This window comes from Dictyostelium discoideum (assembly GCF_000004695.1).
Source record: "Dictyostelium discoideum AX4 chromosome 2 chromosome, whole genome shotgun sequence".
NCBI lineage: Eukaryota > Evosea > Eumycetozoa > Dictyosteliales > Dictyosteliaceae > Dictyostelium > Dictyostelium discoideum.
The window spans coordinates 3,466,169-3,493,254 of record NC_007088.5 but is presented as its reverse complement, the minus strand read 5'-3'; the positions used below and the strand labels follow the sequence as shown (position 1 = coordinate 3,493,254).

Genomic DNA, 27,086 nt, shown 5'->3' with positions numbered 1-27,086 from the left:
AAAATTAATTTTTTTTTTTTTTGGGAAATTATACCACCAAGATTTTTTAAACAAATCAATAATAATTTTGTTTGAAATTTCAATTGAAAAAATTATTCTTTTCATTTTAATATCAGCAAATATCCATATTTTTAACATTTTTTGTTTTGTTTTTTTTTTTAAATAATTTTTTATTTTATTTTTTAATTTTTTTTTTTTAAAACTCGAAAACAAACTTTAAAAAAAAAACGAACGACAAATTCTGAAAAATTTATTTATATATAATAATTTTATATATAGTTTAAACATTGATATTTAAAAAAAATAAAAAAAAATAAAAAAACAATGACAATTTATAATTATAAAAATTATAATAATAAAATTAATGAATCTACAGTTGAATTTTATATTGATGATAAAGTTGATGAATCAGAAAAAAAAGGATTAAATGTTAAAATTATTACAGATAGATTATTAATTAGAAATATAACTAATGATATTAAAGATAGAGAAACTTTTTATCAATTATTATGTGATCCAGTGAATACAGTTAAATATGGCTATGGAGTTCAAACAAAGGAGCAAGTTGACCAAGATGTTGATCAATGGATAGAAGGTTGGAAAAATCAAGATGTTTGTAATGGTTTAATGGTATTTAATAAATTAAATAATGATTTCATTGGTCATGTAATGTTTATGTATGGTAAAGTTGATGGTGAAGCTGAATTGGCAATTATAATAGATAAAAATCATTGGGGTAAAGGTTATGGTTCAGAAATGTTAGAAGTATTAGTACATTGTATGTCTGATGCAATTAAAAAAGAAAATCATTTAATTTCAACCGGTCCAGGTTTAATTGGAAAACCATTATATACAATTTATGCAACTGCCAGAATTGATAATTTTGGTTCTTTATCAATTATTCAAAAAGCTGGTCTTAAATATTATCATCAAGAAATGTTATATGGTTTTGAAAGAAAATTTTTTAGAATTGATTTATAAAAAAAAAATAAAAAAAAATATATATAGCAATAAAAAATAATAATAATAAAAATAATAAAAATATAATAAAATATAAATAGTAATTGTTTGAATAATGAATTTGTATATATAAAGTTTGAAAAAGAGTTATTAAAAAATAAAAACAAAATGTTACCCTAAAAAAAAAAAAATCTACACTTTTTTATTTATTTATTCACTTTTTATTTATTTATTTATTCACTTTTTTTTTTTTTTTTTGATTTATTAATTCTTGATTAGAATTTATTTATTTATTTATTATTTTTTTTTTTTAATTATAAAAATTAAATAAATAATCAATAGTTAAAGAATATTGTTTTAATTGTTGATAAATATGATGAATTAAATTTGGAATTTTTGATTCAAAATATAATAAGATAGAATCTTGACTTGATAAATACTCTAAAACTTCTAAATTTGGACGTGATTGTTGATTTTGAAATTGTTGAATGATTGCTCTTTTAATTTCTTTATGATGAGCAATTGTATTTCTAATGAATCTAATTAAATCTCTAACTTTATCATATTGATATGAAATGGTTATTTTTGAACCTTTTGTTGGTGTTAAAAGATTGGTTACATCAATTAAATGATTCCAAGAATCATTTAAAAATGGTTCATCATTATCATCACAATGATTTAATTGTTTTGTTAACTTTGAATTGTAACTTGAGTTTGAAGGTTCTTTAATTAAATTTAAAGCTGCATCAATGAATTGTATTTTCTTTTCTAAATTCCAAAACAATGGATGATTTAAAACATTTTGGATGGTTGGTCTAATTGATTCATCTTTTGAAATCATTGATTTAATTAAAGTACAAGCCAATTGATTTGAATTCAATGGAGTTAGATTCATTTTATTTGAAATTATATTAACTATACGAAATAATTTATCATTACCAAATGGATGTTGACCATTTGTTAAAAGATAAAATAAAATACAACCCAATGAAAATATATCGACAGATTTTGTCATTCTTTTACTTTGTAATACTTCAAATGGATGATAACCACCTTGACCTGTTGGTATATTACTTGTAAATGAATATGATGATTCAACTTCCATTTTACTTAATCCAAGATCTGATATAATGAATGAGTTATTTGAACTATTATTATTATTACTAGTTTTACCAATTAATGTTAAAATATTACGTGGATTTAAATCATTATGAACAATATCATGAGAATGAAGGAATTGAATACCAAAGAGAATATCTTTTGCAAGTTCAATAATTGATTTGTTTGATGAAATAACAAAATCATTTAATTTACCACTTTCAACTAAATTCTGTAATGATCCATCACATAATGTTAAACCTAAATATACATGAAGTTTATCTTCCTCTTTATCAATATATCTAATCATATTTGAACAATTTTTACTTGTTAATGAAATTAATGCTTCAACTTCTTTATTGATAAGTGGATTGAATGCTTTTTGCATTTGTTTAATTGCAACTGGTATTTTATCACTCCATAAACCTTTAAATACTAATGTACCATTTGAACCTCTACCTAATATATTTGATTCATTTCTATTAAATTTAAATTTACCAATTGATACAAAATCTTCATCTTGAATTATATTATTTAATTTATTATTATTATTATTATTATTATTATTATTATTATTATTATTATTATTATTATTATTATTATTATTATCATTGATTAAATTTTGTTTTTTATTATTTTCAATTATTAATTTTTTAGTTTGTTCATTTTTGAATTGTGATGTAATTACTTTTGCTGGTGTTGTTGTTGTTGGTGTTGTTGATGTTGTTATTGTTGATTTTGATTTTTTATTATCCTTTTTAACAGAAATCCAAGATGGTTCACCAATTCCACCCCATTTCATATTACTATTAATTTGTTTTTTATTAATATTAATCTCTTCATATTCATCAATTGTTTCCATTTCTTTTTTCTTTTGATTTTCTTCTTCTAATTGAATTTCAATAATTGATTGAATTTTCTTTACAGAATCAATTGGAGTTTCAATTGATGATTTTAATAAAACTACATTATCATTTTTTGGTTCTAAAATTGGTGTTATTGATTCTAATTGAATAGTTAATGATGATGATGGTTGTTGTTGCTGTTGTTTTAATAATTGAAGTGGTGGTGGTTGTTGTTGTTGTTGATTTAATAATGGTAATTGAAAATTTTGAATTTCTTTAATTTCTAATTTTTTATTAATTTCATCAATTTTTAATTGATTTTGTTGAATATTTTTATTAATTTCATCAATTTCTTGAATACTTTTTTGTTTAATTTCATCAATTTCTTTTTGTTTTAATAATTCAAATTCTTTTTCTTTTTGTTTTGATAATTCTTTTTCTTTTTCTTTTTGTTTTTGTTTTTCAATTAATTTTTGTTTTTCATCATCTTGAAGTTTTTTATATAATCTTTTTCTTTCCAATTTTTGTAGTTTCTTTTCTCTTTTTTTCATTTGTTCTTCAAGTTGTTTTTCTTTTTGTTTTTCAAGTTTAATTAAGAGTAAGTCTTGTTTTTCTTTTAATCTTTTCTCTCTTTTTAATCTTTTTTTAATTTTTTCTTGTTGTTTTTGTTTCTTTCTTTTTTCTTCAAGTTCCAACTCTTCCAATAGTTCAGATTCAGCGATTCTAGATTGATTTTCTCTCTTTGAAAAAGTTAATAGCTTTCTTGCCATTTGTTTTAATTGTTGATCATTGAAAACATTTGAATTTTCAAAACAAGTTTCTAAAGCCGACAAATAATCTTGATCAGAATTTGAAAAGTTTGAAGTGAAACCAAAGAAATTAACACTACTTGAATCATCATCTTCAAAATTAATTAAATCATCTTCAAAATTATTTCTAATTATATCTGAACAACTTAAAAAAGTTTTAAAAATTAATGGTACTGGTATGATTGATAATAATAATCTTGGATTTAAATCAAAGAATTTATAAAACATTGGACGTTCTTTTAAATTTAAAATATCACTACCAATATAAGCAAAGAAAACCAATGGAATACTTTGTTTACTCCATCTATTTGGTGTTGAAACCATTGATTCGCAAAGCATAAAAGTTTTAAAACTATCATTTTGAACTAATAATGATTCTATCATTTGAATTTCTTCAATTAATGTTGAAAGTATTAAAATTCTTTGAGAAACACCCATATGATTACAAACTAAATTTGATAATAAAGCAATAATAGTTGTTGACGGTGCATTATATTTTAATAATCTTGAAATCATTGAATCAACTTTATAATTTGAAAATTCTATTAAACTTTCTTCTTTAATACTATTTTCATCTTCATTATGATCACCATCATTATTATTATTATTATTATTGTTACAACCAGAATGATGATCATCATCATCATCATAATCATCATAATCATCATCATCATGATTATTATTATTAATTGATCTAATTGATATATGATATCGTTCTTTTAAAATTAAATCTTCAATTTCATTAATTTCAGTATTAAAATGAATTAAATTTTTTGTAAATAAATTAATATAATCTTTTTGTTTATCAATTGGAATTTGATGATTATTAAAATCAAAAGAACAATTTAAAATTCTAAAATGATTTTCAATTGGATTTAGCGAAGATCTTGATTCAATACCCCATAAACTATTTCTTGATGGTATTGAAGTTATAAATGTTGGGAATTTTGAAATTAAAAGTTTTGCAACATTGATACTAAAGTTTGTAGTTGTAAACTCTAATAATCTAACGAGATCAATCGATAAATTTGAATTGGTTGATGTTTTAGTTCTTTTATAATTTTCATTTGCATCTGATGATGGATGAATTGAAAAATTTAATTTATTATTAACCTTATCCAATTTGAAAAATTCAATTAAAAATTTGGAAGCAATTGAAAATGAATCAAAATTACAAATTAATCTCCAAACATTCTCCAATTGTTCATAACTATTTGAATCGATTAATAATGTTGAAATGAATAAATCTGAGCAATCACTTTCAATTATACCAACCAATGATAACTGGTCACTTTTATAACGATAAATGTAATCTAATTTCTCCGATTTCCAAACGCCATTACAAACGATTCTTTTATAAACTTCATTATTTAAATGCAATGCTTTCTTGAATTGTTGATATCTTTGTTGATAGGTTTTTTGTTTCCATTGCTCGATTGGTTTAATAAGATTACAATAACTACGTACTTGAAATGAAATACCTCTAACAATAAATTCAATAATATCCATTGATAAATAATCTTTAAAACAATTTAAAAAATTAAAAACAATTGATGAATTTTGATTCTTTTCTTCGCTACCATTATTATCTTTTTCAAAATAATCACAAATTACATGTTTATTAATTTCTTTTGAATTTTTTAAAATTTCTAAATATTCTTTTAAATTTTTATTTAAAAATTTACTTTTTTTTTTTTAATTTGTTTAATTATATTATATTATTAAATTAAAAAAGTTATAAAAAAATTATATATTTTTATTACCTTTCATTATAAAAAATTATTTTAAATTGATCTAATGAATTTAAATTTTCATTTTCGTCATATTTTAATTTACTACATAAATTAATTAAACATTCAAGTACAGTTGAATGATAATGTTGTTTTTTAAATGGGAAAATAAAAATATTTTTTTGAATATGATGATGAACTTTAATTAAGTCATATTCATAATCAATTATTAAATTATTTAATAATGAATTCATTCTCTTCTTTTTTTTTATTATTATTTTTTATTATTATTTTTCTTTTTTTTTTTTTTTCAAAGGTTTATTATTATTATTTTTTTTTTTTTTTTTTTTTTTTTTTAATTTTTATTATTATCTCTATTACTATTTTGGTGATTGTATTTATGAGGTTAATAAAAATGAAAAAAAAAAAAAAAATTTTAAAAAAAAACCAATAAAAAAAAAAACAAAAAAATAGTGTATCCAGAATTTGGTGTTTTTTTTTTTTGAATTCTTGGAAATTTGAAAAAAATGTCTATTTTTATTTTTATATTTTTTGATTACATCTAATATTTATAATTTAAAAAAAAAAATTTATATTAGAAAGGTAGTAAAAAAAAAATAAAAAAATAATAAAAAAAAATAAAAAAATAAAAATAAATTCTTAAAAAAAAGAAAATTGTTTATTTGTTTATTTTTTTTTTTTATTATTTCAAAAACATCTTACTTTTTTTTTTTTTTTTTATAAATTAATTTTATTAAAATCAATTGATAATAATTTACAAGTTTTATTCCATAAATTAATAGTATTATTTGGATTTGAAGCAAATTTTGAAGGTTCAGTAATTTTTGTTAAAGTAAAGTATTTACCTTTTTCATTTAATTTATTTAAAGTTAAATTTGCTAAAGCACTACCCATATCATCTAATTTATTACCTTTGAAATAAACCAACACTGGTAAAACTAAATTATTTGCAAACCAACCATGCTTTTCGAATAAATGAGTTACAGCGAAACCAGGATGTAGTGAATTCACTTTAATATCACTACCCTTTTCAATTAATTTATTTTGTAACTCTTTAGAGAATAAAATATTATATAATTTAGATTTGGAATATTCATAATTACTACTTGAGAAATCAGTATTGTTTTTATCTTCTTTGCCTAAAGTTTGCTCAAAATCCAATTGTGTCACTCTGTCATGCATTTTCGATGCGACGAATACTATATTACCACCATGCTTTGATTGATTTAATTTTGGTAATAATAAAAGTGTTAATAATGATGGACCCAAATGATTTACACCCATTGTCGATTCGTAACCGTCTGATGTGGTTTTAAATTCCGTATTGATTAAACCTGCATTGTTAACTAATATATCCAATGGTTCATTCAATTCATTAAATTCTTTAACAAATTCTTTAATTGATTCAAATGATGATAAATCCATTTTCATTAATTTTATATCAACATTTGCTTTAATTTCTTTTAATTCTTTTACAACTTTTTCACCTTTTTCAATATTTCTAACTGGTAATATAAATTTTAAATTATCTTCTAAAATTAAATAATTTAATGAATTACGACCAATACCATCTGTACCACCTGAAAATATTATAACTTTTTTATCTAATAATGATGATGATGATGATTCCATACTATTTTAAATATACAATTTTTATGAAATACAAATAAAAAATAAAATTATAAGCGGGGTTCTGTACACACAATCTATGAAAAAAAAATAAAAAATAAAAAAAATAAAAAAAATAAAAAAAAAAATTTTGGAAATTAAAAAAAAAATTAAAAAAAAAAGATTTATTTATTTTTATTTTATATAACATGAATATTAAATAAAAAATAAAATTAAAATAAATTAAATTAAAAAAAAATTCAGAGAATATTCGTTTATAAACACACCCCTGTACCCCTGTACCCCTCCCCCTTTTTTGTTTTTATTTATAGTTATTATTTCACTTTAAAATAAAAAAATAAAAAAAAAAATAAAAACAAAAAAGAAATAAAAATAATGTCAAACGCTATTTCGCAGTGGTTAAATAGATCATATCTAGCATCAATACCAAAGAAATATTTAGTATATATAAAAGAAAGAGATATTACAATTAAATATGGGAACCCACCAGACACATTAGTGACAGGTAAATCAGGTTGGGTAAGTTTATTAACAGATAATATTCAAACTGTAAGATATGCAATGAGAGATTTCAATGATGCTGCTGTAAAAAATTCAACAATTATTAAAATCTCTTCAAAATTACAAATGAACCCTAAACAATTCATGAAAGCAATGCCTAAAGAACTCTCTCAAAAGTTAGTCAAATTAAAAGATGACAGCCCAGAATCAATATCATTCACATTCGTTGACCTTGATGATAATTGGGAACCAGATGAATCACTCCTCTGTAAAGACTTTATTATCTCCAACCTGTCAAAACTCCAAAAAGAAAAATTCAAAGAACAAGAAGATATACAATTACTAGAACTACAACCACAACCACCACCAGAACTACAACAAGAAGAAAAACAAAAACAAAAATAATAATAAAAAAAAAAAAAAAAAAAAAAAAGTTAATGTGTAAAATGAAAAAGAAAATATTTGATTAAAAAAAAAAAAAAAATTATTTTTTATTAAATTTATAATTTTATTTAATAACTACAATAATTATTAAATGTATATAATGTATCACCTGAACTCATATCAGAGGCAGTAGTATTAAAGAATGGAGAAACGGCTTCACAAATCGTAGTTTGGTCTTGTGGATTAGTACAATTACTTCCATTATTTTCACAGGTCATTGCCATTGGGGTATTATTTAAACAGTAAAATTCACTAACTGTACCAAAGATTGGGATAAAAACTTGAGTTTGATTTGAAAAGGTTTCATAATATATAATATCACTATCGCCATCAGTACAATCACCATAGTTATGTGATACAACAGTTGAACTTGGTGCAATGAATGGTTGATCCTTGGTAATTTGAATGAGATAATAAATTTCTGGTGTTGATGATGAGGATGATGAGGAGGATGATGAATCATAATTTACTGATTGATAAAATGAGTTGAATACTAAATCTTTACCAGAGACACATTCACCAATTAAAGCAGTACGAGTTTTCATTGATTTAATTTCACAAAGTTCTGTTACACCTCCTTTGTTATAGTATTGAGTAAAACTTATTGAATTTTCTTGTTCTAAATATTTAAATAACCAATTTCTAGAATTATCAAAAGTGAAACAAGTATTAATTAAACCGCCATAACCAATACCTGATGGATTTCCACTACATTGTACACTTTCAAATGGAATGAAATTTACATATAATTTTTGATATGCATTTGAAAAACTAATTAATAATAATACTATTAAAAGTAATGGTGAAATTATTTGTTTCATTTTTTATTTTTTATTTTATTTTTATATATATATTGCGTGTGTATGTGTTTCTATTTGTTTTGTTTAGTTATTATAATATTTTTTTTTTTTTTTTTTTTTTTTATAAACTTAAATAGTTTTTTTTTTTAAAAAAAGAAATAACTGTTTATTTTTTTATTTTTTAAAAGAAAATGAGTTTTTGATTTTATTTTTAAAAGGCACGACCAAAGTGGTAATAAAGCTTCAAGAATTTCAGACCTGTGATGAAAAATTTCTTTTTATTTTTCATTTTTTCAAAATATCTTGATATTTTTTGTTTTTTTTTAACGAAAGAATGAAAAAAAAAAAAAAAAAATTAATTAAATTATTATTTTAGTTTTTTTAGGTCGCAAAGGGGAAGACAGAGAATATAAAGAGAAACCTTTTGAAAAGACACATTTCATTTTAGGTTATAATTAACTTTTTTTTTTCATTCAAAAAAAAAAAATAAAAATAAAAAAACAGACAGAAGCGTAGATATATTTTTTTTTTTTTTTATAAATACATTCAAGTTTAAAACAAATATTTATTTTTTAAAAAAATAAGATAATTAATTTATTAAAAATAAATAAAATTAAAAAAAAAAAAAAAAAAAAAGATAAATGTATCATTTTAGACAATTTTTTGATGATTAATTAAATAATAAAAAAAATAATGAAAAAAATTTGAAGATTAATTAAATAATAAAAAAAAAAAAAATTATTTTAAAAATTTTTGGGGAAAAATGATAATAACAAATAATATTATTAATAAATTTTATTACAAGTTTATTAATTATTTTTATAATTGCATTCATCTTTACAATTTTTTAAAACTGCTCTACATTTTGGATTTAATAATGCTCCTTTTGGACAATCTTTATAAAAATTTGGTTCTTTATTAATACAATCTACGAAACAGGTAATATCTTTCCCATTTACTGCATTTAAATTTGAAAGTAATGAGAAAATCACTAAAATAGCTATTAAAAATTTTAACATGATTATTTTTTATTTTTTATCTTTTTTTATAAAAAACCATAAAAATATATATATATTAATATATATAAATAAAATTTTTTTTTAAAGTTTTTTTTGATATATTTATTTATTTTTTACCTTTTTTAAATTATATTCCGATTTTTTAATAATAAAAAAAATAGTATCCAATTTATATACAAAAAAAAAAAACGATAAAATAATAAAATATAATAAAAAAAAAAAAAAACAATTAAAATTGTAAAATAAACCAATATCGGATAAAAGATAGGGCAATGTATGAATGTGTTGGTGTATGAAACCCGACATTAAAATTAAAAATAGGTCTGTTTTTTATTCAACTCCCACAAACACCACACATGATTTTAAGTTTTTTTATATTTTTTTATTTTTTATTTTTAATTATAACTTAATTTTATTTTCCCTATATAAACCATTTGTTTTTTGGATTTGGTTGGCAAAAACTAAATATAAAAAATTATCACATGTGGTATGGGTATGGGTTTTGATTACAAATCTAATTTATTTTAAATTTTTATTTCCATTTTTAAATATTTACAAAAATGTAAATTAAATCTTAAAATTTAAAATATCTTTGATAAGATTATTTTATTTGCAATTAAAAATTAAAATACTTAGAATAGAAATAATAAAAATAATAAAAAAAATAATAATAATAATAATATAAATAATAATACTACCAATAATAATAATAATAATACTACTAATAATTATACTACTAATTATAATAATAATAATAATAATAATAATAATAATAATAATAATAATAATAATAATAATACTAATAATAGTAATAATAAAAATAAAAATAATGATAATAAAAATAATAATAATGATAATAATAATAATTATTATAATTAATATTGAAAAAGGTTTTCTTATTTTTTTTTTTATTAAAATTAAATAATTAAATTAAATTAAAATAATTAAAGTAATAAAAATTTTTATTATTTTTAATTTTTATAATTTTAAAATTTAAATTTTTAAAATTATTAATGTTTTGCGCAACTAGCTTTGCATCTTCTAATAATATTTTTACAAGCAGTTCCTTTATAAACGTCTGTACAATCAATTGTATAATTTGGGTCATGATCAAGACAATCAAGAACACATTGCACTTCATATTTATTTTCTGATACTACCCACGAAATATTTAATGACAATAATAATACTAAAATTAATAAAAATAATTTTTTCTATTATTTTATTATTTATTTTTTTTATTTGGAATTATTAATATATATTTTTATATTTAAATATGAAATTCTAAAATATCAAAGTTACCATTTTTTAAAATTTTGTTTTTTTTTTAATAATATTTGATTAAAAATGGAAAAATAAAATAAAAACTTTTTATTCTTTTATTCTTTTTTTTATATTTTTTTATATAAAAAAAATTAAATTAATTAAAAGTAAAAAAAAAAAAATTAATAAATAATTATCATAAATAAAAAAAAAGAAATTAAATAAATGGATGGTTTTAGTAGTGGATGTATGAATGTATTATTTTGTAAAAATTTATTTCATTTTCAAGTAATATTTTATATTTCTTTTTTTTTTTTTTTTTTTATTTTTTTCTATCATGAGTTAAAATAGAAACACAGATTTTAAAACTAGATTAAAACTATATGTTAGATAAAAATGTTATTATATTTATATTTTTAAAAAACTTTATTTGTTTTTAATTGGATATTCATATTTATTTTAAATTTTATTTTGGAAAATGTAAACTTTTTTTTTTTTTTTTTTTTTTTATCAAAAAAAAAACAAGGATTTAAAATTAGATTTAAAAAATAACTTCAAAAGGAAAGTTTTATTTATATTATTAAACTTTAATTGGGTATTTTTTATTTTAATTTTTAATTTTTTTTATTTTTTTTTAATTAAAATTAAAGTATTTTATTTTATTTTATTTTATTTTAAATTTTTTTTTTTTTTTAATTTTTTTAATTTTTTTTTTTTTATATTATTTGTTTTTTTTTATTATTATTATTATTTTAATTTAATTAAATTGGTTTGAAATTTTTCTATCTTCATATTCTTTCATTTTACCAATATTTTCATAATAAGAAGATGAAGCAAATGGACCATAACTTTGATATTTTGTATTTATCATTGATTTGTAGTCAATTTTTCTATTTTTCATATTTTGATATTCTTGACCACGTCCTTTATTTGCCCAGTAGGAACCAGATGTTTTTGGACCCAATTTTTCATATTCAGCCAAATCAAAGGGTGGTTTTCCAACTCCATCGATTTTCATAATTTCAGTTGTTGGTCTTTCCATTAAATCGGTTGTTGAATGTTTACGATAACCTGGGATACTTATAGCATTATCATTGATCCACTCTATAACTTTGTTACCATGTAAATGATTGAATGCTGATAATACCATTAAAGAGAGTAATACTGCAAATACTGCTGGAAATAATGCTCTAAAAGTTTCATTAAATGTTAAACTTCTTTGTTGTCTTGATACATTTCTTGCTGGATATGGTCCAGTTCTTGATTTATTATAAATATATTTGGTCTCTGAAAATGATCCTCTACGACCACCTGAAAATGTTGATGGAGAATTCATTTTTAATAAATTAATTATTATTTTTTTTTTTTCTTTTTTTTTTTTTTTTTTTTTTAATACATTAAAATATAATTATAATTATTTAAATATGATAATGAAATTATTATTATTTTTATTATTATTATTATTATTATTATTATTTTATTTTTAAATTTTTTAGAATAAATAAATAAATAAATAAATAAATAAATAAATATTAGTTTATAGAAAAAAAAAAAAAGAAAATAGAAAATTAAAAACACTCTTTTATTGAGAAATTAAAAAAAAAAAATAAATAATAAATAAATTAATTATAAATCTTTTTTTTTCCTTTTTTAAAATAACTATGGTTTTGACCCCGAAAAAAAAAAATAAAAAAAAAATAAAAAAAAAATAAAAAAAAAAAATAAAAATAGTTTTTATGACTTTTTTTAGTAATTTTTTTACAGTTTTTTCAAAACAAAACTAAAAGTGGTTAGAAAAACTTTTTCGTTTCTGTCATCATATGAAACATTACTAATGGTATTACAAAAGGAAAAAAATAAATTATTGCACTATAACTATCCTTACATAAAAAAGGAATGTCCCTTTTTTAATTCTAAAAATATATTATTATGATATTTTAATTAATAAAAAAATAAAAAAAAATAAAAAATAAAAAAAAGATTCAGATTTTAATTAATTTAATTTTTTCTATTTGTTTATTTTTTTTTTTTTTTAATTAAAATCTTTTTATTTTATTTTATTTATTTTTTATTTTTATTTTGAAATATACAATTCAGTTGAGTTTAATATTATATTATTATATTATTATTATTATTATTATTATTATTATTATTATTATTATTATTATTATTATTATTATTATTATTATTATTATTATTATTTCTATTCATTACCTTTTTTTTAATAAAATTTAGGAAAAAACAATTCTTAAAAAAAGTAATTATTTTTCCATACTTTTCTAAAAGAATAATTGGGTGGTGTGAAAAACAAAGGTATATACCATGTGTTATTTTTTTTTTTTTTTTTTTTTCTAATTATTTTAATTGGTTTTTTTTTTTTTTTTTTTTTTTTTTTTAATTATAAAGTTCCATTATTTACTTTATCTAAAAAGTTCTTTCTTTCTAAATAACCATCTTTTTTTTGTTGTTCTATTATATGTTTTTCATTTTCATCTTGATCTTTAAATTTATCCCAATCTAATTTCGATTTTTCCAATGTATTAATTTTCTTTGGTTTTGATAAATTTGATAATAAATTATTTAATCCTCCTCTATTAATTAAAAAAATAAAATAAAATAAAATAAAATAAAATAAAATAAAATAAAATAAAATAAAATAAAATAAAATAAAATAAAATAATTAGTATACAACCATAATATTATTAAATATATAATTATATAATTTGATGAAATTACTTTGATTTTGATGTCATCGGTTTTGGAGGTGGAGGAGATGATTTTTTAACTTCAATTCTCTCACCTGCAAATTCCACAATCTCTGTTTCTATATTCGATTTATTTATAGTTGTTGTTGTTGCTGCTGCCACTCCTACTGTTGTTGATATTGAGACTGTTTGTGGTGGTGTAGTTGATTCTGTGGGTTCATTGGTGTTAGTATCTGTAGTTGTTGTTGTTGTATTACTATCTATGTTATTATTATTATTATTATTATTATTATTATTATTATTATTATTATTATTATTATTATTATTATTATTATTATTATTATTATTATTATTATTATTATTATTATTATTATTATTATTATTATTATTATTAGATGTTATAGTATCAGTGGTTTCATTAGTGGCTGTAGTTGTTGTTGTAGTTGTTGTTGTAGTTTCTTTATTCATTTCCTCCCAAATTTTATCTACACCTGTCTTTTCTTCTACTATTGTTACTGTATTCTCATCAACATCACCATTATCATTATCATTGTCACTTTCAATTAAAACAACTTCAGCATCTACATCTATTCTATTATATTATATTATGTTATAAAATTAATATAAATTTAATTTTATTTAATAAAATATAAAAACTTACACTCTTTTTTTATTTGAACCATTATCTGAATCTTTAGTTTTTCTTTTACGTGTTGTTGTGTCATCTTGTTCTTCATCTTCGCTATCTCCTGATGATGGTTCATAATCTTCATCCTCACTGTCTTCAATATCCTCTTCAACAAATTCTGGTATTACCACAGTTCTACTTCTGGTTTGAACTACCAATTTATTCTTTTCACTTTTTGACATGTCTTCGAAATCGTTTTGAAAATACAATATTAAAAATAAAAATAAAAATAAAAAAAAAATTAAAAATTAAAAATAATTTTAATAAAAAAAAAAAAAAAAAATTAAAAAAATTAAAATAAAACAACTCAATTTGAATATTATTATTTTAAGGAATATGGATTTATTTATCCAAAATTAAATATATTTAATTGTTTTTTGGGTATTTTTTTTTTTTTTTTTTTTTTTTTTTTTTTTCAGTAATGTTTAAATTTTTACATATTTTGAATCAAAATTTTAATTAATTTTAATTAAAAATATTGTTTCAGTTTATAATTGGAAATATGTAAAATAAAAAAAAAATAAAAAAAAAACCAAAATTTTTAGTTCAAATAGTTAAATTTTAATTCAGATAAAGCCATGATATTAAAAAAATAAATAAAATAAAAAAAAAGTGTATATGTCGGATCAAAAAAAAAAAAATAAAAAAAAAAAAAATAAAAAATTAAAAAAAAACAAATTATTATTTGAAAATTTTTAATTGGGTTAAAAAAAAAAAATGTTCGGACAACTTTTTTTTTTTTACAGAGTTGTAATACTTTTCATAAGTGAATGTTTTATTTGTTTTCTGAAAATAAACCAATCCATATTAATTTTTATTATTATTATTATTATTATTATTATTATTATTAAATTTTTTTTTTTTTTTTAATTTTTTCAGCCTGAACATTTGTTGTTTTTATCTGTTGGGTCAATAAATATCTATATTAAAAGCCATTTTTTTTTTTTTTTTTCATTTTTTTTTTTTCATTTTTTTAATTTTTTTTTTTTTTTTTTTTTTTTATTATTGTTGTGTTGTACATAATCTATATTTAGAGGTTTTAATATTTATCTATTTTTTTTTTATTTAATAATTTTTTTTAATTTTTTTATTAATTCAATTATTTTTGTACATAAAAGAAAAAAAAATAAAAAAAAAAAAAAAAAAAAAAACCCTTCACAAAAAAAAAAAAAAAAAAAAAAAAAATTCACCAATTAAGAAATAAGAATTAAGAAATAAGAAATAAGAAATAAAAATAACCTTTATTGTACATTATTCTTTAAAAAAAAAAAAAAAAAAAAAAAAAAATGGAAAAATCTTTTGGTAAGTTTAACTTTGAAATAGTCAAAAAAAATAAAAAAATAAAAAAAAAAATAAAAATAAAAAAAAAATAAAAAATTCTTACCAAATTGTAAAATAAATATCTAAACAGCACAACAAATGTTAGAACAACTTTCAGAGAATGTTAGTCAACTTATTTTAACAGTTTTAGAATTAAAAGATAAAAATGCAAATTTACCAGTTGTAGAAGTTGTATGTATAAATACATTATTATTTATTAATATTATTTTTATATATTGAATAGTGGATACTAAATGTTTTTTTTTTAATAATACCAGACAGCAATTGCAAATGCAGCATCATCAATATCAGATATTGCAATTAAATTAGCAGATGCAGAATATTCAAATTATCCAAGTATCTATAATGAAATTATTAATACAACAACAAATATGTCAACAATTAAAAAAACCACAATTGATTGTATTGCAAACTTTCAAACAACAACTAATAAACAATTATCTTGGTCAAACTTAATTCAATCTTGTAAAAATATTGCAAATGAAACTTATAAAATTTTAAAAGTAATTTATGATGCAGATATTAAAAGGTAAATAAAAAAAATAAAAAAAATAAACAATAAATTTATTAATAATTTATAATTACTAATATTATTTTTCTAAACATATAAAAAAAAAAAAAAAAAAAAAAAAAAAAAAAAAAAGATTAAAACATTTAATTGAAACTTGTAAAAATCAATTTAAAAATAATGAAAATTCATTTGGTATGATTGATAGAGAAGAGTTTAATGGATTTGGAGAATTAGTAAATCAAACTATTTCAAATTTAATTGAATATTCATCATGTTTAGAAGTTAAAGCAAAGGAGAATCAATTATCATCTCCATTACAAAATCAATTTATAGATGACGATGACGATGATATTATTAAATTATCACAACAATTGGTAGAGGATGCCAATCGTTTAATTGATATTGTTAATGATATCTTTTCAGATTTAGACGATCCATCACAAAAACAAAAATTTATAAATCATCAAAATTCATTATTAAATCAATTAAATCATACTTTTAATTTAATCCAAACAAATTCACCAACTTTATCATTACCAGAATTTACAAATGTAAATAATTATATTCAATCACCAATTCCATCACAATATTCAACTTCAAATATTAAAACAATTTATAATGATAATAATAATAGTAATAATAATAATAATAATAATAGTATTGAAATTAATAATGAAATTAATAATAATAATAATATTGATAAGAATGAAAATAATAATTTACTAAATGATTTAATAAGAGGTATTTCTAAAAGTTGTATTGAAGAATTAAGAGCAGCATGTAGAGGTGATCCAATGGCAACTGAAACAATTTCAAATTCAATTCAACAATTAATACCAATTTTAAATGATACTTTAAATCAACATATAAAGAATAATAATAATATTAATAAAAATGAAAAAGAGATTTTAGAAAAATCAATAAATAAATTAAAGAATGATTTAATTCAAAAATATATTCAATCAGCAACATTAGTAACAAGATCATCAGGTAATCAAAATGTAAAGAATGATGAAATTAATAAAATGATTGAAGGTTTAGAATCAATTCAAGATTGTTTAAATTCAATCGATGGTATAGTTTCAACAAAAGAAGATCAATTTTTAAATGCAATTAAAGCAAAAGAAGATGTTTTAACCATTTTATCAGATCATTCAATTGCAAATAATACTCAAGCAATAGTTGGTACATTAAAACACTTAGCAAAGAATCAACATCAAATTGAAGCATTAATAACAAGTACATCAACAACACCAGATGATGATAATAATAATAATAATAATAGTTCAATTAATCCAGAAATTAATGAAGCAGTTTCAAAATTATCAGAATTATTACCATTACAAATTCAAGCTGCAAAACTTTACTTAAAAGATTCAACAAATCTTGAAAATAGAAAACAATTTACTGATATTTCAAATTCAATGAAATTACCATTATCAAAGATTCAATCATTAATGGAACCATCAACAATTTCAGATTCAAATGAATTATTATCAAAACAAGAAAATTCTTCAAATCAAGTTTTATTAAATAATATCAACAACAATAGTAACAATAATAATAATAATAATATTGAAGAAAATTCAAAACTAATTGATAAATTATTAAAAGATTTAGAAAATGATAATGCAAATTTAGTTGGATTAATTGAATCTGAATTAGTATTATCAAATGATACATTATTAAAAGAATTTGTAAAGAAAACAATTGATCAACTTTTAAAAGAAGTTCAAAATAGAAGAGATATTGGTATGAATAAATTTTCAAAATCACCATTTGATAAGGATGTAAAACAAGAGTTTTTAAAATCAAATCAATTGATATCAGATTTATCAAAATCATTAATTGATTGTTTGAAATCATTTGAAGTTGTACCATTATTAAAATTACAATTATTAAATTGCCATCCACAATCGGTTACACCAAATTCACCAAAATTACAATCAACTCAAAAAGATATAAATAATAGAATTAATTCTATAATTTATAATTACAAAGATCAAATGCTTGATCAACCATTAATTGAAAATCAAATTAAACAATTAGAATCTTATCAAAATCAATTAAATCAAGAATTATCAAAAGATTTAAATGGTTCAAAAGATAATTTATCATATATTTTAGATAATATAATTAATAATATATCAAATTTATCAAATTTACCATCTTCCTCCACTAATGATGGTGATGGTGGTGGTCGTCAAGTAATTATACCAATTGAAAATTTAAATGATGAAATTATTGATGGAATTAATGAAGAGATTAATAAAGAGATTATTAAAGAAAATAAAGAAAATGAAATTAAAAGAGATAATGAAAGATTAGAAGAATTGAAACAATTGGAAAATCTATCAAATGACCAAAAACTTTTAAAATTATTTAATGATTTAATTCAATATTTAAAGAATAATGAAGCAAATAAATCAGTTGTTACATTGAAACAATTAATTGGTGAGCAAGATAAACTAATTCAATTGGGTAATGAAATTAAACAAAATTCAAATAGTCAAGATTTTAAAGATCAAATTGATTCTTCAATAAATCTATTTAAAAATTCAATATCCTCTTCAATCGCATTGGCTGGTAAAACTGCAAAAATTAATGATGATCCACAATTAACAAAAGCTTGTAAAACTGTTAAAAAATCAATAATTGAATTAACAAGATTATTAAAATTAAATCCATTAATTGAAGAATTATCATCATATCAACAAGCTTTATTATTAAAACCACACCCAATTAATGAGAATATAATTAAAGGTTTTAAAGAACATCAAATTAATTCAAGATATTATATTGAAACTGCTTATCAAGTTGGTAAAGATGATTTAATATCTCAATCAATTGAAAAAATAGTTTATCAACAAAGTGAACTATTGAAATTGGCTTCAAATCATTTGACTTCAAAAGAAGTTTCTGAAACCTTGGATCCAAATATTCAATTACTTTTAGCAAATTCCTTGGAAACTGTAAAGAAATCTATCGTTGATCAAGTTGAAGCTGCTTTATCATTCTTGGAGAGTGAAAAAAGTGATGATCAAATTGAAAAACTTTTAACAATCCTAGATACAGTTTCAGAGAGTGTTGATAATTGTTCAAAATCAATTTTCTTTGCAACTGGTAAAGGTAAACAACAACAAGATTTATCACCAACTACAATCTCTCAAAATACAATTAAACAATCAATAAATTCAATTATACCAACATTAACATTACAAGCAACACAATTACAATCAAATCCAAATGATAAAGAATTAGAGAAAAAACATCAACAATTATTAGATCAAATTATTCAACCATTAGAACAATTAATTTTAAATCCAAATATTAATCAAATAATTGATAAAGAAAATATTGAAAATAATAATAATAATAATAACAATGATAATAATAATAATAATGATGATGATGATGATGAAGAAGAAGATAAAAAGATTAAAAAATTAATTAATGATGAAAAGAAAGAATTAGATAAATTAGAATCAAATGCATTAGATTCAGATTCAAAAGGTGTTGTTGAATCATCAAGATCATTAGTTAAATTACATCAAGAAATATTATCATTAGCAGATTCATTAACAAGTTCAACGGCAGTATTAATTGATGCTAATCAAAATAATGCAGATTTTGAAAGAAATTTAATAATTAAAGAATGTTCAAAAGAATTATCAACATTAATACCATTACAATTACAAACTATTAAATCAATGTTACAATCAAAAGATATACCAACCGAAGCATCCTATCAAAAGAAAGTTGGTTTCATTAATAATCAAATTAAAAGAAACTTAAATGAAATTGAAAAACAATCTTCAAATAATAATTCAAATTATAAATTAATTTCTAAAACACCTTATTACTCTGACCAATTTAAAAAACTTTCAAATAAAATCGATAATAATGGTATGTTAATTAAAGATGAAAATCAATTTAAAGTAAATTTAAAACGTTTAGAGAAATTGGCTGGAAAATGTATAGATTCTTCAAATTTCGATTTATCAAGACAACAATCTTATTTAGATAAAGAAAGACAACAAAGAATTAGAGATGCAATTAATAAATTAGAAAATAAATTAAATGGTAAAAATAATGATTCCACCGATGATTTATCAAATAAAATTAATCAATATTTAAAACAACCCCTAAATCCAATTTCAAGAGAACAATTTGAAAAAGTTAGATCACAATTCCAACAAACTTTAGATAATTTAATTAATGAACAATTATCAACACCATTACAATTATTATTAAATCATTCAAATTTAATTCAAAAATTATCAAGACAATCAACTCAACAACCAATTAATAATAATAATAATGCTAATAATAATGTAAAAATTCAAGAAACTACAAAAAAAATTTTAGAAAATTATTCAAAATTAAAACAACAATTAATTAATAATGATATAAAATTAAATGAAAGTAAAAAATTAATAATTGGTAAATCATTAAAAGAAATTGAAACTTTAACACCTCAATTAATTGTTGCATCAAATAATTGTTTAAATGATAATAATAATGATCAAAAGAAGAGAGAATTATTAGAGAATTTACAAACTAAAATTGAATCACCAATTTATGAAATTTTAAATCAATTAGATTCAATTGATCCTATATTCCAATTTAAAAATGCAATTAAACAATATCAAGCAACTTTAATTAAATTAAATGATTCAATTGATGTTTCAACAGTGACCAATGATAATTCAAAACAAATTGATGAATATATTTCAAAACTATCAAATTTACAATCAAATCATTTAATACCATTATTGAAACAACAAGGTTTAAATGAAAAAGAATTAAAAGAATTTGAATCACAATTGAAATCTAAATTATCTGATGTTAACTCAATTTCAAAAGATTATTTAAAGAATTTGAAACAGTCTAAATTGACAGACACAATTAAAGCTGAGAAGGATATGTCAATCTCTTCACTTTGTAATTTAATAAATTCAATTCAAAGTATTAATCAACCAAAGATTGAAGATAATCGTATCAAACTATCACAATCCTCTCAATCAAAATCAAAAGATATTAAACAATTGGTTGATTCAATTAAGTCAAATAATCTATTGCCAATTGTTGAATCACCAAATAAAATTGAACGTTATGTTTCAATTCAAACAAATTCAACTAAACCAATATTTTCATCATCATCATCAAATAATGGTAAAATCATTTCAACAGCTCAAGTAAATTATAAACCAAGATCATCTTCACAACCTCAAAAACCAATTTTAACAAATACAAATAATATTACAATTACAAAACCAATTAGACCAATTGAAACTAGAGTACCAATTAAATTAACAACTCAACCTCAATCTACAAATCCTAAAACTGTACCACCAACAACAACTACTACTACAGAAGCAACTACAACAGCAACAAAACCAATACCAAATAAAACACCACAACCAATTAATACTTTTAAACCAAGTGATAAAGGTGCATCATTAGAAGATTCATGTATTAATGCAGCAAATCAAATGTCAAATATATCAGGTAATGAACAACTTGGTACAATTGGTAAAGAATTGGAAGCTTATGCAAATGCAATTAAAATTGGTGATAAAAAACAAATTTTATTATGTGGTAGAAATATATCTATACTTTTAAATAAATATTCAACAGAGGTTTCAAATAATATTAAATCAACTCCAACTTCAAATAAAATGTTACAAACAAGATGTAGTCATGGTATTGGTGTTTTACAAACACTAAGTTGTCAATTTAAAATTTTATCAAGTGTTAAAGCTGCTTCTGATGAAAAAGATTCTGACTCTGATTCACAATTAACTTCAATGGTTAATCAATTAACTTCAACTTTATTAGATTTAAATACAAGTACAAGTACTTTAAACAAATTTAAAAAGTAAAAAAATAAAAAAAAATAAATAAATAAAAAAAATAAAAATAATAAATAATAAAAATAATTTTAAAATAATAAATAATAAAAATAATTTTTCTAAACAAAAAAAAAAATAAAAATAAAAATAAAAAAAATAATAATAATAATAATTATTAAACAGAAAAAATAAGGAAAAAGTTTGACCATAATTTTTAAAACTCCTAGTAATTTGTTTTTTGTGTTTAACAGGTTGGTAATAATAAAAGAAAAAAAAAAAAAAAATTAAGTAATTATTTAATCTCAGATCAAAATAATTTGGTGAATGAAATGAAAAGAATAAAGATAAAACAAGTATTTAAAAAAAAAAAAAAAAAAAAAAAATCTAATATAAATTAAACTTTTTATTATTTTTCTTCTTTTTTTTTTTTTTATTTTTTTTTTTAATCGTTTCTTTTATAAAATTTTATTTAAAATATCCAATTTTTAAATTTTTTTTTATTATAATTTTAAAAATAAAATGTGAATGAAAATTCGTCATTTTGAAAGTAAAAGGTCATTTAAAGTTCCAATTAAAAGAAAAATAATAATAAAAAGATTTTTTAGATAAATTAATTTTTTTTTTTTTTTCTATTCTATTTATTATTTGTTCTTTTAATAATTAATTTTTTTTTTTTTTTTTCATTGTGTGGTAAGATTCAGTAATATTTTTTCAATTGGATTTCATTTTTTTTTTCCTTTCGAAAGATATACATTTTGAATCATAATTTTTTAAATAGATAATTTTACGGCGAATGGGATTCAAAATGGCATGCAGGTGCTTTTTTTTTTTTTTTTTTTTTTTGCTTGTTATTTTTAGATTATTAAAAAAATAAGAAACGGGGAAATTTTTTTTTTTTTTTTTTTCATAAAGATATTTTTTATAATCCCGAAAATAAAAAAAAAAAAAAAATTTGGTTTCATGTTCCACCTGAATTCCCACCATCATATGATTAAATGTTGCTATTTAATATTTTATTTTATTTTTTATTATTTTTTTTTTTTTTTTTTTTTTTCTTTTATTTTTTTTATTTTACCTTTTTTTTTTTTTTTTTTTTTCTTTTTTTAATTCATACCTATCTTTCCACATAATTTTTTTTTTTATTTATTTAAAAATAAAATAAAAAAAATTAAATTAATTGTAAAGTAAAAAAAAAAAAAAAAGTAATTACTTAAATAAAAATATCTTTTTTTTTTAAAAAAATAAAATCCAAAATATAAAATATTAATAAAAAAAAAAAAAAAAAAAAAAAAATCTAAATATAAATAAAATTTAAAAAAAAATTATAGATAAAAAATGGGTAAAGGAAGTGGAGCTCCTTTAAAGGAGAAAGTTTATCCATCTGTTATGTATGGAAATATTAAACCAATTAGAAAACAACCAAAATCATTACCAAAAGAATTAACTATTGATCAAATTTTACAATCTCTTCCAAAAGAAGTTTTTGAAACAAGTAATTTTAAATCAGCATGTTCACTTTTAATAACAATCTTATTCATTGGTTTAAGTGCAACATTCATTACTCTCATGCCATCTTACTTAACCCCAATTGGTTGGATGTTAATGGGTGCCTCAGTTACTGGTGTAAGTAATACAATTATTATTCATTCATTTTTTATTATTTCCATTTTCACTTTTTTTTTATTTTTTTTAAACAAAATTTTTTTTTTTTTTTTTTTTCTGAAAGTGACTTGAAATTTTCAAGTGGGAAAAAAAAAAAACCGTCACAGTTCCAGACTACCAAATTTTTTTTTTCAATCACAATGATTGTTATTTTATTTTTTTTTTGATTACCATCAAAAAAAAAAAAGCACCCATTTTACAAAAACAAAAAAAAAAAAAAAATAATAATTAAAAATAATTAAAATTTTTTTTTTTTATTTGCATCTTTTTTTTTTTTTTTCCAAAATATCTAATCACTAACCCAACAAAACTTTTTTTTTATTTTTTATTTTTTTTTTTTTTTTAATATCTTTTAAAATATGACAACCTCTCACACTAATAGTTAATGGTAATTGGTAATGATTGTATTCATAAAACTTTTTCAAAGAATCCATTAGTTAATTCAATTATTGGAACAATTGTAATGTTACCATTGTTATATCCATTCCAATCTTACAAGATTTCAGAAAAGAATAATGCAGAAAAGAAATCGACAGCTGTTTTAAATGGTGAACAATTCAAGATTAATGCACATACCACAACCGAAAGTACAAATCCAATTAGACAATGGGCAACTGGTAAATTCTTTTGGATTTTATCAATTATTAATTGGTCTGAAAATTATTTCTCAACTAAAAATTTATCAGATAAAAAAGATAAAACCAAAGCAATCGTTTCAATTGCAATTGTTTACATTTTTGGATTTATTTTCTTCCCAATGATGTTTAAATTTGTAGGTGTAAGTGGATTCCTTAATTATTGGTTCGCACCATGGTTAGTTTTACATTTCTTACTTTCAACTGCTTCATTATTACCATCAATTCCATTTTATGAAGAATTACAAGTTGCTTCAAAATTAGAAAAATCAAATAATAATAATAACAATAACAAAGGTGATAAGAAATCATCTGAAGTTGAAAAATATTTAGTACATATTACATATCCACAATGGTTTGAATTTATTGTTAAAGATATTAATTTTTCATTACCAAGACAAATTGCAGTTTCAATTCCACATTATAATCTAAGAAAAGCTTATAATTCATTTAAAAAGAGTTGGGGTGAATATATTTATGAATGTACATTTGAAACTGAATTATTTAAAGAATTAATTATCCGTAGTGAAAACTTTTCAAATGAAATTTTCTCACCATTTGATTCAGCTCCATTGGTACCAGATCAAGAAAAGAAAGCAGAAGCAACCGCTGAAGCCGTTTCAAATAGTCGTACAAGTCGTACTGTTAAAGAATTTTTAAAATCAATCAATTGGTTACATGTTATCATTTTAATTGGTATTCCATTCATTGGTCTCTATGGTCTAATTAATGTAGAGTGTTCATTGAAAACATTTATTTGGTCATTTATTTATTATCATTTCACTGGTATGGGTATTACAGCAGGTTATCATAGACTTTGGGCTCATAAGGCTTATAGTGCAGTTTTACCAGTTCGTATTATCTTGTTGCTATTTGGTGCAGGTGCTGTCGAAGGTTCATGTCGTTGGTGGTCAAGAGATCATCGTGCTCATCATCGTTATCTCGATACTGATAAAGATCCATATTCAGCTTCATTGGGTTTCTGGCATTCCCATTTCATTTGGTTAATGTTCAAACAAGATCCAAAGAAAATCGGTAGAGCAAACATTGACGACCTTAACGCCGATCCATGGGTTATGTGGCAACATAAACATTACATTAAAATCGCCACTTTTATGGGTCTCGTTTTCCCAACATTGGTAGCTGGTTTAGGTTGGGGTGATTGGGCTGGTGGTTATTTCTACTCTGGTGTACTTCGTCTCGTTACAGTTCAACATTCCACATTCTTGGTCAATTCATTGGCTCATTATTTAGGTGACTCTCCATACGATGATGAACATACTCCAAAGGATTCAGTTGTGACTGCTATATTAACATTTGGTGAAGGTTATCATAACTTCCATCATGAATTCCCAAATGACTATAGAAACGCTTATAAATTCTATCAATATGATCCAACTAAATGGTTGATCTCTGCAATGTATTATTTAGGCTTGGCTTATGATTTGAAAACTTTCTCCAAAAATGAAATTGAAAAAGGTATGATTCAAATGCACCAAAAACATTTAGACGCAAAGAAACAATCAATCTATTGGGGTATCAATAAAGAAGATTTACCATCAATGACAATCGATGAATTTAATAATTTGGTTGAAAAAGAAAATAAAAAGTTAATGATAATCAACAAAACCGTATTAGATGTCGAATCTTTTGTTAATGATCACCCAGGTGGTTTAGCTTACATTAAAATGGGTATTGGTAAAGATGCAACTTCAATGTTTACTGGTGAAGTTTATGCTCATTCAAATGCTGCTAAAAATTTATTATGTCAATTTTCAATTGCTAAAATTGTTGATAATCATGATAAAAAACAACAATAATCAAAAAAACAAACAACTTTTAAAATTGGATTAAACCCCTAATTTTAATTTAATTAAGTTTATAATATTTTAAAATATTATATAATTTAGTTCACTCAAAAATCAATATTCAATAATAATTTTTTTATCTATATATCCAATAATTTTTTTTTTCTATTTTTTCTTTATTTTCACAATTCATAATAATTATAACAAAACAAAAAAAAAAAAAAAAAAAAAAAAAAAAAAAACTGTTTTTCTTTTTTTTTTTTTTAAAACCAATATTTTATAAAATTCCTCATCCCATCAATATCATAATGTAAACATATAATAAAGTAATAATAAAAAAAAAAAAAAAACATTGATTTTAAAAATCTTGTTTTAATTATTAGAAAATTCAAATTTGTCATTCAAATGGGTTAATTTTATTTATTTATTATATATCGTGTGAGATTTTTTGGATTTAAAAATTTTTTTTTTTTTTATATTAATAATCATTTTTATTTAATCATCTCACCATCACTTTTTATCAAAAAAAAAAAAAAAAAAATATAATTATTAATTTGTTGTGGTGAATTGTGTGTTGAAAAAAAAGATTGGATTTTATATTTTTTTTCATAATTTTTTAAAAGAATATTGATTAAATATAGAAATCCTAAATAAGTAATCAATATTCTTTTTCAACCTATTTTTTTTTTTTTTTTTTAAAAAAAGTTTTGGTAAAATTAATTGAAATAATTCTATTACTAGATGAATGGCTTTTTTTTTTTT

The 27,086-nt window shown here is 20.1% G+C and overlaps 12 protein-coding genes across 12 annotated transcripts; 5 read left to right on the top strand and 7 right to left on the bottom strand.

Annotated features, from left to right (window-relative positions):
* Positions 1-324: 324 nt before the first annotated feature.
* DDB_G0273859 (hypothetical protein) lies at positions 325-981 on the top strand (the record flags this gene model as incomplete). Its single annotated transcript, XM_639454.1, has 1 exon — positions 325-981. The coding sequence occupies one exon, from the start codon at positions 325-327 to the stop codon at positions 979-981; it is 657 nt and encodes a 218-aa protein (XP_644546.1).
* A 289-nt stretch (positions 982-1,270) lies between these two features.
* irlB-2 (IRE family protein kinase) lies at positions 1,271-5,696 on the bottom strand (the record flags this gene model as incomplete). The annotated part of the gene is made up of 2 exons (XM_639453.1): positions 1,271-5,396; positions 5,476-5,696. 2 exons carry the CDS (start codon positions 5,694-5,696, stop codon positions 1,271-1,273), a joined length of 4,347 nt encoding a protein of 1,448 aa, XP_644545.1.
* Positions 5,697-6,180: 484 nt separating this feature from the next.
* Positions 6,181-7,095, bottom strand: DDB_G0273855 (short-chain dehydrogenase/reductase family protein; the record flags this gene model as incomplete). Its single annotated transcript, XM_639452.1, has 1 exon — positions 6,181-7,095. One exon carries the CDS (start codon positions 7,093-7,095, stop codon positions 6,181-6,183), a length of 915 nt encoding a protein of 304 aa, XP_644544.1.
* A 372-nt stretch (positions 7,096-7,467) lies between these two features.
* On the top strand, positions 7,468-7,998 carry DDB_G0273853 (hypothetical protein; the record flags this gene model as incomplete). Its single annotated transcript, XM_639451.1, has 1 exon — positions 7,468-7,998. The coding sequence occupies one exon, from the start codon at positions 7,468-7,470 to the stop codon at positions 7,996-7,998; it is 531 nt and encodes a 176-aa protein (XP_644543.1).
* Positions 7,999-8,105: 107 nt separating this feature from the next.
* Positions 8,106-8,858, bottom strand: DDB_G0273851 (hypothetical protein; the record flags this gene model as incomplete). Its single annotated transcript, XM_639450.1, has 1 exon — positions 8,106-8,858. One exon carries the CDS (start codon positions 8,856-8,858, stop codon positions 8,106-8,108), a length of 753 nt encoding a protein of 250 aa, XP_644542.1.
* Positions 8,859-9,646: 788 nt separating this feature from the next.
* On the bottom strand, positions 9,647-9,856 carry DDB_G0273849 (hypothetical protein; the record flags this gene model as incomplete). Its single annotated transcript, XM_639449.1, has 1 exon — positions 9,647-9,856. One exon carries the CDS (start codon positions 9,854-9,856, stop codon positions 9,647-9,649), a length of 210 nt encoding a protein of 69 aa, XP_644541.1.
* A 272-nt stretch (positions 9,857-10,128) lies between these two features.
* On the top strand, positions 10,129-10,735 carry DDB_G0273847 (hypothetical protein; the record flags this gene model as incomplete). Its single annotated transcript, XM_639448.1, has 2 exons — positions 10,129-10,146; positions 10,493-10,735. The coding sequence occupies 2 exons, from the start codon at positions 10,129-10,131 to the stop codon at positions 10,733-10,735; spliced, it is 261 nt and encodes an 86-aa protein (XP_644540.1).
* A 131-nt stretch (positions 10,736-10,866) lies between these two features.
* On the bottom strand, positions 10,867-11,571 carry DDB_G0273845 (hypothetical protein; the record flags this gene model as incomplete). Its single annotated transcript, XM_639447.1, has 3 exons — positions 10,867-11,045; positions 11,225-11,240; positions 11,545-11,571. 3 exons carry the CDS (start codon positions 11,569-11,571, stop codon positions 10,867-10,869), a joined length of 222 nt encoding a protein of 73 aa, XP_644539.1.
* Positions 11,572-11,876: 305 nt separating this feature from the next.
* Positions 11,877-12,455, bottom strand: DDB_G0273843 (hypothetical protein; the record flags this gene model as incomplete). The annotated part of the gene is made up of 1 exon (XM_639446.1): positions 11,877-12,455. One exon carries the CDS (start codon positions 12,453-12,455, stop codon positions 11,877-11,879), a length of 579 nt encoding a protein of 192 aa, XP_644538.1.
* A 773-nt stretch (positions 12,456-13,228) lies between these two features.
* DDB_G0273841 (hypothetical protein) lies at positions 13,229-14,694 on the bottom strand (the record flags this gene model as incomplete). The annotated part of the gene is made up of 4 exons (XM_639445.1): positions 13,229-13,333; positions 13,539-13,710; positions 13,856-14,416; positions 14,486-14,694. 4 exons carry the CDS (start codon positions 14,692-14,694, stop codon positions 13,229-13,231), a joined length of 1,047 nt encoding a protein of 348 aa, XP_644537.1.
* Positions 14,695-15,798: 1,104 nt separating this feature from the next.
* On the top strand, positions 15,799-22,249 carry fip-2 (filament-interacting protein; the record flags this gene model as incomplete). Its single annotated transcript, XM_639444.1, has 4 exons — positions 15,799-15,814; positions 15,924-16,024; positions 16,111-16,382; positions 16,498-22,249. The coding sequence occupies 4 exons, from the start codon at positions 15,799-15,801 to the stop codon at positions 22,247-22,249; spliced, it is 6,141 nt and encodes a 2,046-aa protein (XP_644536.1).
* Positions 22,250-23,554: 1,305 nt separating this feature from the next.
* Positions 23,555-26,336, top strand: DDB_G0273837 (delta 9 fatty acid desaturase; the record flags this gene model as incomplete). The annotated part of the gene is made up of 2 exons (XM_639443.1): positions 23,555-23,842; positions 24,264-26,336. 2 exons carry the CDS (start codon positions 23,555-23,557, stop codon positions 26,334-26,336), a joined length of 2,361 nt encoding a protein of 786 aa, XP_644535.1.
* Between the last annotated feature and the right edge of the window lie 750 nt (positions 26,337-27,086).